Source organism: Pelodiscus sinensis, chromosome Z (assembly GCF_052426305.1).
Source record: "Pelodiscus sinensis isolate ZL-2025 chromosome Z, ASM5242630v1, whole genome shotgun sequence".
Lineage (NCBI taxonomy): Eukaryota > Metazoa > Chordata > Testudines > Trionychidae > Pelodiscus > Pelodiscus sinensis.
Window position 1 is genome coordinate 33,059,189 of NC_143085.1, and position 16,008 is coordinate 33,075,196.

Below are 16,008 nucleotides of genomic sequence, written 5' to 3' on the forward strand. Positions count from 1 at the left end.
GTCTAAAGACAATAGGATATGTTATGTACAAGGCCACAGCTATGCTTTTACCCCCCACTATGCAGCAGGTACACCACAGAGATCTTAGGGAAGCAGCTGGACTTGGTCTAATGGCAGGCATGGTAAGGGACAGGACAGGGCTCAAGCTTGTGGTGGCAAGGGGGTCCGGGCGTGCCCACATTGTGCCCATGTATTAGGCACCTCCCTCCATCCCCATTTACCAGGAGAGTGCAACTTTCTCTTCCCACAGAAGCATTTGGGTGGAGGGAAGAGGGGACCAGACAAGGAAGCAGGGCAGAAGCTCAAGCCATGCTTCTTGGGGGATGAGCAAATTTAGGTTTACTACAGAGGTACCAGCTAACAGCTTCCTCTGCTCCATCAAGGTTGCCATGCGTGACATCAGTCTTCTCCAAACCACAGAGTAGTAACTGAATGTGGCCAGAATCCTGGACTTTAAGCTTCAGTGCTTTGGGCTGAGATGCGCCAGACCACTTACTGCTATCTGGGTGTGGAAAGGTGTCCTACCATGGAGGACAGAATATGTCAGGCCTCCCCAGAAACCTTGTGAGAAGGATTAAAGGGTTCCTCTGTGAGAGTTTTATAGAGGTGTGCAGGGAGGTTCCCACTCTGTCTCCAAACATGTTAACAAGCTGTTCCTGTGAATCCCGACTGTGTAGGCAGATCACATCCAATTGCCTTAGCCCACTGGTAGCACAATAAAAAATGTGAACTCACAAGATGTGCCCTCCCTGGTCTCAGGGCTTTGCTACAAGTCATCTTGGGAGGGGATTATCTCCAAAGTTATAAAAAGGTCTTGGCTGTCAGTGACACTGGTTGCCCCACTTGTCTGTTGACCATTCTCATCTTCCTCTTCCTCCACACTGTCCTTCACACTGCTGCCCAAGGCTGCCTGAGGAGTATCTTGGGAGGAACCCACTAACTGGCTTAGGAAACGGGTCATGTCCCCCTTTAGGATCTCAGCAGCTGCTCACAGAAGTGGCATGTTTGAGGCAATGATCCAGAACATCTTTTTGTCCCTTTGTCTTCTGATACAACTGCATCAGCTTCTTTATTTTTATGCAGCACTGCTGGCATGTCCTTTCTCCTACATGCCCTTTGCGATCTTAGCACAGATATCAGCTTTTCTTTTGCTGCTTTGTAGTTTGGCCTGAACAGATTTATCTCCCCCCGCAGTGATGAGGTCCAAGATCCCTTGCATGCTCCATGGTGGTGATTGTCTTTGACTCTGGCAATTCATGGTCAGGTGTGCTGCTGAGCTATGCTGCCTGCTCTGAGGTCTGCTTGCCATGCTGGCCACACAGAAAATGAAAATCAAATTTTCCCTGAACTATTCCTGTTCACCTGGAGAGCGGTAGACTTGAAAGTCCTGGCCAGAGTAGTCATAGTGGAGCACGGTGGGACACCCCACAGAAATTAAGAACAATTACTTTCTCAGTGCCACATCTGCACTTCTGTAAAGTTGACCATGCAAGGTTGAATTTAGTGTAACTCCTCATGAAAAGCAGGAGTACTGAAATCAACTTTAATGGCCCATAAAGTCGATGAAACGAGTTCGGTAGCATGGTCTCATTTTTCAGACATTCAACTTAATGTGGCAAAGTTTGACCTAAACTCCCAATGTAGACCAGGTCCAAGACTGCATGTGATTAAAGTTAATGGATAATACTTAAGAACTTTGGCTGAATCAGGGCCTAGGATGCTTAACTAACATATCCCGCTACTAACCTCAATGACAGGACCATATTCTCAAGATCACTCCCATCAAAGGAAATTTCTTTCATTGAACATAAAAGTTCCAGTTCTTTCATTTTGCTCTAGAGAAGAACAGGATGAAAATGTATCTGATTAAATAGGATCATGGGATTTTTTCTGCACATATTCATTAAAGTGTCCATGGTCACAAACCAAGAATATTAATCACCCATATCTAACTGCCAACTCTTTAATGCAAACATAGGCACTGGGAAATCATACTACATTTTTGGGACATCTTATTCTTCTGATATTTTTACTCCAAAAAGCAACAGTGATTGATATTTATGATGAATTCTTATTGTCAGCATATACCTTAGACAACTTGAAAGCATGTATTATAATTTTTAGTGCTAATATACTTATCCACTAAAAAAAACTTAGCAGTAAATGGAATAAAAGAGTAAATATACTACAGTCCATAAATGCAAAAATAAGGTAACAGGAGCTTATTTCTGTGAATGAATGGGATAAATGCAATGCTTACCTCATTGAAATGATAATCGTAAAAAAATGGAACGTTGTTTTCTAGCTTCCCATGTATAGAATCATCTACCTCATTCTGCCATCTCTGTTCCAATTCAGCTACACTCTAGTAAAAAACACAAAAATATTGAATATACAAAAGCATCCGTTTATCTTAGTTTCAGTAAGGGAAAAGAGGTCTTTGAATGCATTTCGAGGGGTTTCTTTTAGTTTTTTAAATGTCTATGTTAGTAATACCTTAAGAAGTTAATAATAAAAAATTTCTTCGGTTCTCTTACCTGCAATTGTCTTTCCATAGCATTTAGCTTTTTGAAGGTCTCCCCCATAATTTTACACAGCAAATCATATTCCTCAGCATGTTCTTCTTGATACTGGAAGTTTATTAGGGACTGGAGTGCATCAACCAAGTTCAAATGTTTAATAACACATGAAACTACCATCTCCTCCATTACATCTGGCTGAATCACTTCCCTGTTACAGATGGAAACTAATCTAATTAGCGAAGATACAAAAGAATATGTATTTACCATTCACTAGCAAGAAATTGTGCTTTAGTATCTTGTAGTTTAGTGATCACCCCACTTCACTGAAATATGGGTTAAACCTAGTCCTGGGAGAGGGCTGGGACTATAGGTCAATCAGGTGAAGGCAGGTAGCAGCCAATCAGGGCCTAGCTAGGGCAGTATAAACAGGCGCTGCTAGGCTCATGGAGGCACTCTTGCTCTAGTGATGGAACAGGAAGGACCTGGCAGCCTGGTAAACTAGGATACCCGAGATGAAGCAATGCTGGAAAAGGGCAAGCAGAACTGTGGAGCTCTGGCCAGGCAAACTTCCTGACTGAGACCTTGTTTTCAAGCCCTGAGGTGTATGAAGGCTGCAGGAAGGCAGCCAAGCCAGGAGAAGGCTGCAGGTTCGCATACCCTTGCCAATGATGAGTGGCCATTCCAGACTGCAGTTTGCCCTTGAGGTAAGGGGCTAGATCACAACTAGCAGGGAATCACTGTTATATAACCACAACCCCCAATATACCAAAGGTGGGTATAGGCGGTTGTGGTTCTCTGGGAGTGGAAGACCCCAGAGTGTGAGGGCACTGCCACTGGGCAGTACTGAAAGGAAGGGGGCACCATGGGACAGAAGTGACATGGGGCCTGAAATAGTGGAAAAGACAGGTAACGAAGGGCAAGCCACCAGACAAGAGGGGCACTTCAGGACTGGAAGAGCTCATTCCCAGATAGACCAGCAGAAGAGGCCATGCCAATGAATGTTCAACCTGCCACAGATCTAGAAAATGCATATCAAGTTGAGAATTATCTTTTTCAATCTGATATTTCCGTGCCTAATATTACTGTAATAAATATCATCCTTCAATTATCACTACTGAGGTATTGGAGAATATTTTTATGTATTTTGTTTGGTTTCCACATTTGACAGCCCTTTGTATGCTAGTTTCAATAATAACGCTGAAGAAACAGTTACTTACTTTATACTAGGTCTAAACTGAGGCCGAGCACGTCCAGATATTTCCCTGAGTTTTATCATGATTCCTGGAGGCAACCTGATCCTAGGCAGATCAAAGTAATGTCCGACAGGAGGCACTAAGACATCAGAAGGATAGGTGAATTCTCGATCCTCGTCTATGGTAAGAGGCAGCGGAGAAGGGCTTGGAGTAAGGGCTGGAGATATTATCCCATTGGCCTCCACCTGCCACTGACATCTGAGAAAATAAAGATAAACAATACCTATATTAAAGGGCCTTTAGTTTCCTTCTAACCCTTACTCCTCATGTTGAGAAAGGCATAGTGCAACACCTTACTTAAAAACGTTTTATATGGGGCTTTATTTCAGAACATGAAGAAAGTAAAAGGTTCATGCTTCACAAAATGGCAGAACACAGCACCCATTGAAACAAATGGAAATTTTGCCAGACTGAGCTTTCTAGCACATGAATTTGGCTCCTACTGAATCAGGATCATAAGAATAAAAGAACAGCCATACTGGGTCAGACCAAAGGTCCATCTAGCCCAATACCCTGTCTGCTGACAGTGGCCAATACCAGATGCCTCAGAGGGAAGGATCACAATAGGTAATCCTCATGTGATCCCTTCCCTGTCACCTGACACCATTCCTACCCATCCTGGCTAATAGTCATTGATGGACCTAATGTCCAGGAATTTATCTAGTTATTTTTTTAATCCTGTTAAAGTCCTGGTCTTCATAACATCAAATCAATATCAGGGCAACAACAGTGGGTCATCTGGGTTTCAGAGCCAGTATAGTTTGGGCAGCTGGACACTGGCATTCTGAAGCATACCCGAGACCCCAGGTGGGGAATCAGTGTTAATTCTCCTTTATGTTTGCATTACAGATGCTGGCAGATGGGGCTGGCAGAGGATGGTGTGGATCTGTGGGTACAGTATTGTTTTCTGGGTGCACAGGAGGGCTTCCAGCTTTGTCTGGAGGTTTGTAGCTAGGCCTCAGTGGTGAAATAGTCCTAAGCAGGCACAAGAAGACAGGCATATTATGGAGCCAGCTGTTGCCCCTTCTGTGCACTGCGGTGGCTCATGAGCAGGAACCAGATATGATTTTCCCCCAGGTGAAGCGATTTGGGAATGTGTAAAGGGATAGGATTAATGATCAGAACTAAGGACAGCTTTGGACAGACACTGGAACTTCTCATGACTAAAAATTGCCGTCCCTCGCCCCGGAGGGACATGTGTGACATGTGTGATGGGGTGCTGCAAAGTGCCTTCCAGTCAACAAGGTGAGAAGGTACAGGAATGGGAGATAGGAATGCTGATAATATCTCACCTGGCCACAGTATATGGGATACAAACATTATTCAGAGACTTGGGAGCAGATGTGTTGGCTGACGTCTACAAAGTTGGCTAAGTATGCGAGGGAGTCAGCCACGTTAACTCATGGCTCCTCCTTGTGGCAGACATCCAGGCCACGGATACAGTATCAAATAAAATGAATTGGTGAAGGATTTAAAAGAGGTATTCTTTAAAGAAATGGAAACCAAGTGGGGGTCAGAGCTCCAATGACCTGTACAACAGGGAGACAAATCTTCATTTAAGAGATGGGTGCGGCAAGGTGCCAACAGCAGAATGACTGAGGAGAAGGGGAAGGGATGACAGCAGCACCCCATTGGTATATGTAAATGATTATGGAATTATTGGCACTGTATATTTTTACATGCCAGGCACTCCCCAATATTTAAGAATAAATTTGCAGCCTAATTAAACCACATTCAGTGTCTTCCGTCCTTCCAGCATAGCCAAACATTTATTTATTCAACAGATTTTGCCTTTTTCTCTATTCAACTACCCATGAACAGATTATACAATTTTGAAACTCACTGACTTCAAGAAAGAAAACTGATTCTTTATGTTTACAGATTATTCAAATGCTCATTTTACCTGATTTTAAAATATGTGCTATAACGTACTTACCAAACACACACTGTACAAACTTCCCATTTTTATATTAGAAGGAAATATTTGTAACTCAAGCAGTGATTGGAAGAAACTCAAATCATTCAAAATGCCACAATTTATTTAACTGGCTAAGAGCACAAATTGGGAAGTTTACAATGAGATACAAAAATTTTCTTCTAGCCAATATTACAAAGTTTGAACTAAGAAGTTACTTTTCATAAGTATTTGAGCTGGTAAAGCTTGAGTGATTAAAGTGTTTGCTGAAAGTTAATACAGAAAGGATATAAACATGGCTGAATGGAAGTTTTCTGTAAAAATATGAATTAGTTTTCACAGAATACTTTCCAATTTTCACTCAGCTCTAGTAAGGAAAAGATCTTTTTCTTTTGCTAAGATTATTTCTTTCCCCTGCAATAGTTATACAGAATTAATAGCACTGCTGAGTTATGTCCATATATTTTAGAGAATTGTGCGTCTGTCTGTGAGTCTGTTTGTTGAAGAACTCCTCCTAAACAGAAAGAGCTAGGACCACCAAATTTGCTATGCAGCTTCCACTTCGCCTAACTTAAAACAAGGTCAGAGTTTGGCTGTGTCATGACAATTGTAAATACTGGATACGGGACAGTTTTCCATAACATGGAAAGGGAGGGGCTGCTGTTCGGAGGGACTCTGTATGAAAGTGGCCACTCGGAGCAGCAACCCTATAGGAAGCTATCCTGCAGAATGTCCACTAGCTACACCACAAAGGGAGTGGCCAGGAGGGCTGAGGCTCTGCCATCTTACCTGCCAGCACACTGGGTAAATAGCCTTCCTGCCCCAAACTTTTGCCCCCCTTCCCTGACCCTTGGCTGAAGCATTGGAGTGGGAGAGAAGAAAAGGCCCCTGGTGGCTAGGAGGTAGGCTGAGGGAAGAGAAAATGCCCTAGTGGTTGGGGAGGGTCTTGAGAGAGAAATGGCCTGTGCCAAAAGGGACTCCCTGCACTGCATCCCTCATCAACCCTCACTCTCATATCCTCCCCCAGTCTCCTGCACTGCTTCCGAAGGCCCTGCCCTGACTCCTGCACACACACACACTCACACCCTGCCAGCATCCTGCCCTGCAGGACTCAGGAAATACCAGGTAAGTCTTCTAGGATACAAATAATAAAAGTGTAGAGCAGACAGATACATGACTGCATGCTTAAGTACAGAAGCAAATTAACTTTTTCTGAAAGCTATCTGGCTTCAAAATGCAAATTAAGTAAAAAGACAAGGGGGGGTGAGGCAATATCTTTTAGTAGATCAACTTTTGTTGATAAGAGAGCAGCTTTCGAGTCACAGAGGTCTTCTTCAGATCTAAGCTTCTCTCTCTCACCATTAAAACTTGGTCCAATAAGAGATATTACCTCACTCACCTTGTCTCTGCAATAATCTGGGACCAACACTACTACAAGCATCATTTGATGATTCCCTGTTCTGTTCATTCCCCCTGGGGAACCTGGAACTGGCCACTGTTGAAAGACAGGATACTGAGCTAGACAGAACTTTGGTCTGACCCAGTATGGCCATTCTTATGTTTATATCACAACTACAGTGCATACAATTATATTAAATTAAAATTAAATTAAATTCAGATTCAAATCAACCTTTTTTTTTTTTTTTTTACCTCTGTAACAGTTTAGATCTTAAGAGTTCCTGGCACGTTTCCTCATCTTTGGTAATTTCTGGTCCATTGTATAATATCCTTAGCATGGAGCAGGCTAACACAGAGAGGCCTAAAGCCAGATCAACCAAGAATGGTAATCCTCCCGACACATCTTCTGAAGACTCCTGCAGTATTGACAGAGATAAACCAAGCGATTAATTATTTTTAAAGTGGCTCTCTAAGCATTCTACTTCGAAATATGACTTGCATATATCATACAGTGTCACAATAAAGCAAGCTCTGACAATTTTATTTATAGAACACTACAAATGAGTTTGTATGAAAACTTAATTTGAATAGTTTGAAATTCATGTGATTAGAAAACTGGGAAATCAGATAATCCTAAAAGACTAAAAAAATTTTTTGAGGGGAGACAATCCACCACCCCTGAAAATGTCATTTTATCTTCTCTTAGACCAGATTTTGTCTTATCTCTTGGGCACTGTGGTACACATTTTTCTTCTTAGTACTTGATCTCAGTTTCCTTCCTCCCACATTGGGTCTTTTTCTCTGTCTTAGAGCCATAATTAATTATTTACGTCTCTGATTTCCACTTTACTAGCAGATACTTAATCCCCTCATTGTACTCATCTCCTACAAGTCAGGATGAATATCTTAGAGGTCTTCCCCAAGTCCAGCGTAAAAATATATATCTCACTCTCACTCACACTCTCACTCACACACACACAGTACTTAGAACTGTCATCTGCTGTCCCAAAGCCTAATTGTACCATAAAGTGTATCTGACCAAATCTAGCCAATGAAGTGAGAGAGCTCCCTTACACTGTAAAGAAATGGCCATTGAAAGAGCCATCCTGAAGTTTTAACCCCACATCCAACCTTTAGGTCTGTTTCAAAAGTACAACCACGATTTGTTTCTTAATTTGAAATAATGTGCATAATGTAAATCAGATATAAATTCACATTCAGCCTATTTGACAACATTGGTCATAATGACCGTACCTGTGCTCGGACAGTGCAAGCAAAGCCCCACATAGCTTTGTCTGGAGTGTTGTGCTCACGGCCACTCCTCATTTCAAAGGAGAAGGTAACTGTATCCCCTTCCACCTTAAATTTTAAAGGGAGGGAGGAAAAGACAGTTAAAACAAGACAAATGGACTTTTAAAAAATAATACTGGCTTATTTTATGGATTAATTTTTAAAATAATGACAGTTGCTTTATTCTTAAAAATATCTTTTTATTTCCAATTATGTATGCTAATTAAGCTCTTCCCCTTTTCATGAAAATATCCATTTGTGATTACACTTTGGTTAGATTTTGTTGCTCACTATCTATAGTGGGCAAAAGAAAGACTGTGTCGCGATAGCTACAATTATAGCTAACCCAGGCAGACAAGTTTCCACTAAAATATTTTATTTTTTGAGAGCACAGGCAATAATCACCAGTTCCTTTCCTGTGGCCAAGAAGGTAGGCTAACTCTTCAAGTAGAGGAAACCAATGAAATAACTTAATAAACAGCAGTGGCTGCTAACATAACTGTACTTTCTGCAAAACAACATTATCTACACTAATTTGAGCCATTGGAACAGAGCGTTTCCAAGACTAGAACTTCCAAGTTGCAAATCAGTACACTGCTTGTCTAACCGAACAACCACCTCTCCCTTTACTTTGACAATGTTATACATTTTATCAAGTATATACCAAATTTTAGATAGGACTGCACTCGGGGATTATGCTTTACCACAACTACATCAGGGAAGTGATCTTTTACGTAAATCAGAGAGAACATACTGAGTTCACCAATTCTGATAGAGATTTCTGAGAATCTCAGATTTCTTCTACTTGTTAAATGTATGTTCCCTAAAATTCCATATTAACTAATTTTAAAAATGAGATAAATGGATAGAGGAGAAATTGTTAATATTTAATATTTTTAGTGGCTTGTGTGCTGTCCTAAAATTATGTCCCTATGGCCTTCGAGACCATTTGCAGCTTCAGGGTCAGCAGGAAGCTTCAACATATTTACTCATGGGGAATGATCATCTCCTGAATGTCTTTCCTGCTTCTCCTACAAAACACTGATCATGGAATGTCATTACTTGCTAAAGTAAGTGACATGCTGCTATAAAATATGGGCAGCTGTCATGTTGCATAGGATAAGAGTTCCTTCCCCAAGGATATAAACACCATCTTAGCAAGTGCTCTCAAAGAAACTTACACTAAAATATTTGGGCTCCACTGCTACAAAAATAAGAGTTTAAAATAATCTCAACACAGTTTTCAAAAAGGGATTTTTCTGTGTGAAATATTGTTGGATTGTAATACTGTACCTTCACTAAGTCTTTCGGCCAACCCGTTCCTAAGACACTACGGCTGCCATATCCCAGTGTATTGCCTCCATACTCAGCAACCTTCCTACTGTTTGTGTTAGGACCAGCATAGATCACCAACTTCAAAACATAAAATACACTGTTAGACTGTAAAAGAAAAACAAAAAATCTAATAATAATAATACTTAGCACTTACAGAGTGCTTTACAAAGTCGAAGCGCTTCACAAACATTAAGAAACAAATCCTCACAATAGCCTTGTGAGATAGATAAGCAGTCTGGCAAGTATTATTATCCCCATTTTACAGATGGAGAAACTGAGGCAGAGATGGCTAAGTGACTTGCCCAAGGTCACACAGGAAGTCAGTGGCAGAATAGGACTCAAGAGATTCCTAGCTCACAGAGTCCAATGTAGTTTCTAAGTAAAGGGCCAGATCCTGCTCCTTTTGAAGTTAATGGGAGTTAACAATTTGTAAATTAGTTCAATGGAAACGTGATGAGGCACAAAGTTTTAAGTGTTTAAAAGTTACTGGTGACAACCTAGAAGTCTAAATTAGGTACCACAGGACTCAAACTAGAATATTAAAGAACACACAGAAACAAATACTAAGCAGGATAAATTGCTCTTAGATTACACAGAAAATAAGGTTGGTATTTCATTATCTATGTTATTGAAATTGAAGAGGCATATTCATATTAATCCATGTAAACAAGCCATTTATAATCAGAAACTTTTCCTTTCCAGTTCTGCCCAGTTTAAACAAACTGTGCTGATCTACAAAGGAGACAATTAAATGAAAGTTAAATAAATAAGGAAAACTGGATGACAGACAAGGAGAATGAACTCAGCAAGTTCTACAAGAAAGAGGAATAATCTAAGGAGTCATGAAATGAATGTCAGCAGGAAATGCTGGTCTGGGTTTCTGGGGATTATTACATTTCTCCTACTGGATTACCACCACCACATTTGGGCACTTTAGAAGAAAAGTTCAACAGGGAACCTAATTCTTTAAGGATCCATAAACTAAGTTTCTGTTAGATAACAGTGATATTCACTGGACATTACATTCTAAAAGGGTCCTTTGTAAATGTTTAGCTCATATCTGACCGTTTAACAAAATAATAGAAATTATCCCCCCCAGAAATCAGAAATAAAAAAGATATATTAACTCATCCAGTCACATTCCCCTGCCATTTCATGATAGATCCTCCCGCATTGTATATTTTCTTGTACATAATCCACTCTAATTTTACAGGTGCTAAGAGAGGAGACTGACATCCCTGAGAAGTATTCAAAACCACCTACTACTCCAAAATTTCTTTTCATTTCTAAAATCTAGGATCCCAGGGGCAAGCAGATCTTGTGAAATTACAGTGTGTTAGTGTTGCTGTTGGTAAAAACCTATCACATCATCCTCATCACTACTGATAAGGTGTGATGGATGAGAAATGAAATGAGAAATGTTAATGAAAGACTCACAATAGTGAAGTTTCTGTACTGGCTCTTCCTTACCTTATCATAATCATACTGTGAAGAACATCTGCTATCAAATCTAAGATATAAACAGCGGGCTCCTGGGATATGTACAGTTTCTTTAAACTTGTAATTGTCCCTGACAGGATGCACTGTTTCTACAGTTTTCCCAGCAGCCCAGGGTGCTGGGATCTTCAAGCCAGTGAGAAAACCTGGCTCCTCTTTCTCTTCCAGCATTCTGAAATCACAGAAAAAACTGAAGGTAGTACTGAAGATGTAAACATATAGAGGTTTATTATTATATTCAACCACCAACATAAGATGCTTTGAAAGCCTAATAACTATCTTCAGGTTATTAACAGCTAACAAAATATTTGTCTAAATATTCACTAGAAGCATGTGTGTTGAGGGCATAAAGGCATCTTAAATAACCTGAGATCTTTACGTTACAAAGAAAACATGTCAAGCTAGAACAATAAGCTTGGATATTTTAGTTTTAGAAACCTAAAAATACCTGGAAAAAATTACATCCAACAAGTAAAGTACTGTACCGCACAAAGGTTCCAGTTTCTGAATGTTAATACATAATCCACCTACCTTTTGGGGAAGATAAAAGATAAAATCGTAATAGACTATATATGTAAAATTGTATCCAAATCTGTTTAACTCTGGAGTGAAAAGGAAGTTGTTGCATTTCATATATGTCAAAAAACTGTTTTCAAACCTACCACTGCTTAAAAAATGAAAATCTGAAAAGCTGAATGTGACATTAAATAAAACTTTCATGTGATAACTGGATTTAAGTTGAGACGATAGTCTTTACATTTGTGACCTAAGATTTTAAACAGGGCTGGGGAACCTTTTTTGGGTCGGGAGCCACTGACCCACAGAAAAAAAAAGTCGGGGGCCATGCACAAGTGAGAAGCAACCCCCTCAAACCCTCAGTAATCTGGCCCCCCAAGAAGGAAAAAGGCACTCCCCATATCGCCTTATACAACAGAGCGTTGGGAGCCCCAAGCTAGTAGATTTTGTGTGCTCCAGACCTACAGAGGACTGGAGCACCATTGTGGGCTCCCCAATACTGGGGGAAACCTTCGGGAGCTGGATGCAAGCAAGCTGGGCGCTATATCTGGCCCCTGGGCCTGAGGTTCCCCACCCCTGATTTAAAACCAGGACTAGACATAAATTACACCTTACTCGTTTACTTCTTAAAAATCACAATTTAAAATACCCTATGCTGCTACAGGAAATAAGTTTGTTATAAAGCTAAGAATCTATACATTGACTTGGGCTCAAGCATGAAGAAATTCTTTCCAAAAGCTAGAGAGAACACACATGTATACTTATACTTCATCTAAGCTTTCTATTAGACTCAACTTTCAACTCTATGGAATTTTTTTCCAAAAATAAACATACTTTCATAAAGTCTCGTTATATAAAATTGCTTTGTAGATTCGGACTACTGTAATGCTGACTTTTCAAGATCCTTGCTTCTATGAGTCACTCTAGCAATGGTCAGGCTAGGAACAACATAATTAAAAAATGAGGACTTCCTTCTTATATATACCCCTGCCTTTAACTTCCACTCCAATTCATCTGATGAAGTGGGTTTTACCCACAAAGGCTCATGTCCTAATAAATCTGATAGTCTCTCAAGTGTCACAGACTCCTCATTGCTTTTAATAGAAAAATATTAAATATTGGGAGTAAGGGGCAATCACCTCTCATCAGGGAACAGCTTGCCCTTTTGCTCTGCTGTACTGCTGGGGGAACTGCCCACCTCTGAGAAAACTGGACACTGGGTTTTAAGCAACAAGGCCGTCTGCAACAAACACAAACAACTTTAGCAGCACATACACATCATATTTCACTGTAAGAACCGTGTACCTTTCTGAAGCTTGTTAATATTAACGCTGCATTGTTACTTATGCTGGGCGGGGCACAAGACTCTGTTACTAGTTACTTCAAGACTCTGTTACTAGTAGTAGACAAGCAACTGTTATAGAACTGTGATCCATGGACCACTTGCTGATGGTGTGCAGAGAAGTGACTGGAAACATGCCACCTAATCGCCAGATTGTTTCTAGTATCTAAATCACTTTTTATTTAAAAAAAAAAAAAAAAAAAAAAGCTAAAAATAAATTAAATGTTTTTCTTTAGAGATGTCAATGCTGCTGTATCAGAGGCAGCAAGTTGGGGGTAGAAGCAGGAGCTGGTGCTAGGAGCCAGCTTAAAAACTAGTTCCCCCCTGCAATGGCTGCATGGTGCCCCTCCCCCCTGCACTGCTGCCTCTATCTGGGATTCAAATACCCAATATCTAACATCCCTAGCTTTCCTATTATTACTTTTCTATATAAATAACTGTGGTAGTTACCATAGAGACATTGTGAAATTGCCTATGTGAAAGGGAAGTGGGCTTATTAATAACTCTTGAAGGATAAGGTCCTCACCATGAATGTTTAAGAACCCGTGATCTAACTAAAATAAGTTTTCCCTTAATTTGTTAGTGTATCCTCTCCCCCTTGCGAACCAGGCACCGTCCCCCCCATATCAATCCCCCTTTCCCCTCCCCACTCTAACCTAATTCTCGGGTCCTGGAAGTGGAGCCACCGCCACTACAGCTGCACACGCCTCCCTCCAAGCGCTGGGGCACGTGTGCTGAGTGGCCGGCCTTGAGATGTGCTGGCTGGGACGCCGTGCACACTCCACCCCCCCCCCCGCCAAACCTAATCCCCCTCTTTTCCGTTCCCCTCCCCCAGACTAAAGCTAGGCACTCCCCCCTTCCTTGCTCTAACTAATTCTTGGGTCCTGGAGCTGCCGCCACTGCAGCTACATGTCTCCCTCCATGCACTGGGGCATGTGCGCTGAGTGGCCAGCACACCAAGCGCACAGGCCCCCCCCCCCCCACCCAATCCCTCTCCTCTCCCCCTCCCCAGAGCCAAACACCTCTCTCCTCCCTGCTCTAACCTAATTCCCCTCCCCCACTAACCTTATGCCCAGGTCCCGGAACCGCTGCTGGCGCCACCACCCACCGTTGCAGCTGCGCACTCAGTGGCCAGCTGCTAGCATGTGCAGGCTGGGACACTGTGTGCGACCTAGCCTGCACGTGCAGGCTACAATGCAGTGCGTTGGAGGCTGTAAGCGAAACGGCACGGGCCGTGAGCACGCATGCAGCTTACAGTGGCTTGGCCACGAGAGCAGCTGTCCGGAGCGGTTCCGGGTTCTGTCCCAGTTCTGTCAGGAGCCACAGGTTTGACCACCCCTGAGCTAGAAGAAGTAAGGACTTGAGCCTTTCAAAACTTAGACCTTAATTGGTTTCGTAGTACGTGAATAGCACAAGGACCCCTTTGATTCAAAACAATAAGAAGTGATTAGTTCATAACACATTTTTTATCAGTATTGGTATTATGGAAGAACGCCATCAACAGCATAGCTCCTTTTGCGGAGCGATCAGAGATAACATCAACAGGTGGCCCCCAATTTGTGACGAGATCAGTTCCTGGGGAAGAGTCGCAAGTTAGGGGCATCGTAACTCAAACCCTCATTTACAATAGGCATCGTGTGCCGTCATAAATGCAGGCAGAGGACGCAAGTTGGAGGTTTTCGGCCCCTTCCGCACTTACAAAATGGTTATAAGTGCAGGGGGGTCAGAACTCGGGTGGTCGCATCTCAGGGTTTTCCTGTAATTACTATTCTTTAGTCTTGTTATTTTACCCTCGTATTCTTCATGAGAATACCAATGGTAAGGTGAACATCAATATGTCCAATTTTATTTTAAAAATCTATACTTCAGTCCACAATGTAAAGGCTATACCTGACTGGTATAAAGTACCAGCTGTACCAGCTGAGGCATCAGTGCATCGGCCATGGTTAGCGTCTGTAAGTTTGGATGCATCAGAGATGTCAATAATACTGGAAGCAGGTGACCAAGCATAGTGGCCTTAGTAACTTGTTCCAGGCCTTTTAACCTGCAACAAGAGTCAAAATGTCTAACAATTCTTTTCACAGAATGCCATTACTATCTGTATTTAAAGCAATTAGTTTAATATAAAATTAGACTGCATAAGTAAATAATTCAAGAGCAAGCAGTACATTTTTATGTGCAAGTGTTCTGAGAAAAACCTTTCTATGTTAATATCTACAGAACACACAATCTTTGCTAACATATGAGATTCACGGTCTTTTCTAGAAGTCTGTTTGCTGAACAATAATTAAATTGTTAATTTACTATACTGCCCAGAGGCCCTGATGGGGATAAAGGCCCCATTCTGCTATGCATTGTACCAACACAACAGTAAACACCGTGCTCCAGTTCACAACTCCTTACGATAAGAAAATACTATAAGACATAAGTCTCCAAAACTATCTATGAGCAAAAAACCCACAAAAAAACCCAAGCCTGTAAATATGACAAGACAGTAGCCTGCCCCTCCCCCCTAAAAGGAATATATTCCAAAAACATGATACAGACCCAATGGGTAGAAACAGAAAGCCTATACCTGAAAGCCTAGAATCTAAAACAGGACTTTTTCTAGAAAGTCTTTTTTATTCTGGATATTTTAAATTTCAGTTTTTTTGGCCTAACTCTTTCTTTTTCAAAATGGAGACATTTTTAAAATTCTCAATAAGATTGAGGAATATATTTGTTTTCTAGTCCCAGTTTTCATTTACTCCCTGAAGCAAGCAAGCAGAGGGGATGCTTTGATAATATATGATGGATATTAGAGTATCACCAAGGAATGTGACTGAAAAAAATACTGCTGTCAAGGAGATCTTCAGGAGATAAAGATCCTAATCCAGGGCTACTCAACTTTGGAAGCCGCAGGGACCACAATCATACTCATAGCACATGCCGAGGGCTGCA

At 41.3% G+C, this 16,008-nt stretch overlaps 1 protein-coding gene across 5 annotated transcripts in view; it reads right to left on the reverse strand.

The window, feature by feature from the left end:
- HECTD4 (HECT domain E3 ubiquitin protein ligase 4) overlaps positions 1 to 16,008 on the reverse strand; it is a 146,356-nt gene that overhangs the window by 69,626 nt on the left and 60,722 nt on the right. For all 5 annotated transcript variants that reach the window (XM_075898745.2, XM_075898744.2, XM_014572912.4 and 2 more), the window contains 10 exons: positions 14,959 to 15,112; positions 12,866 to 12,966; positions 11,184 to 11,382; positions 9,672 to 9,791; positions 8,343 to 8,447; positions 7,341 to 7,504; positions 3,740 to 3,973; positions 2,538 to 2,730; positions 2,261 to 2,365; positions 1,747 to 1,835 (listed from right to left, as the gene is read on the reverse strand). In XM_075898745.2, coding sequence (XP_075754860.2) covers positions 1,747 to 1,835; positions 2,261 to 2,365; positions 2,538 to 2,730; positions 3,740 to 3,973; positions 7,341 to 7,504; positions 8,343 to 8,447; positions 9,672 to 9,791; positions 11,184 to 11,382; positions 12,866 to 12,966; positions 14,959 to 15,112 — 1,464 coding nt within the window. The remainder of the gene's footprint in view (positions 1 to 1,746; positions 1,836 to 2,260; positions 2,366 to 2,537; positions 2,731 to 3,739; positions 3,974 to 7,340; positions 7,505 to 8,342; positions 8,448 to 9,671; positions 9,792 to 11,183; positions 11,383 to 12,865; positions 12,967 to 14,958; positions 15,113 to 16,008) is intronic.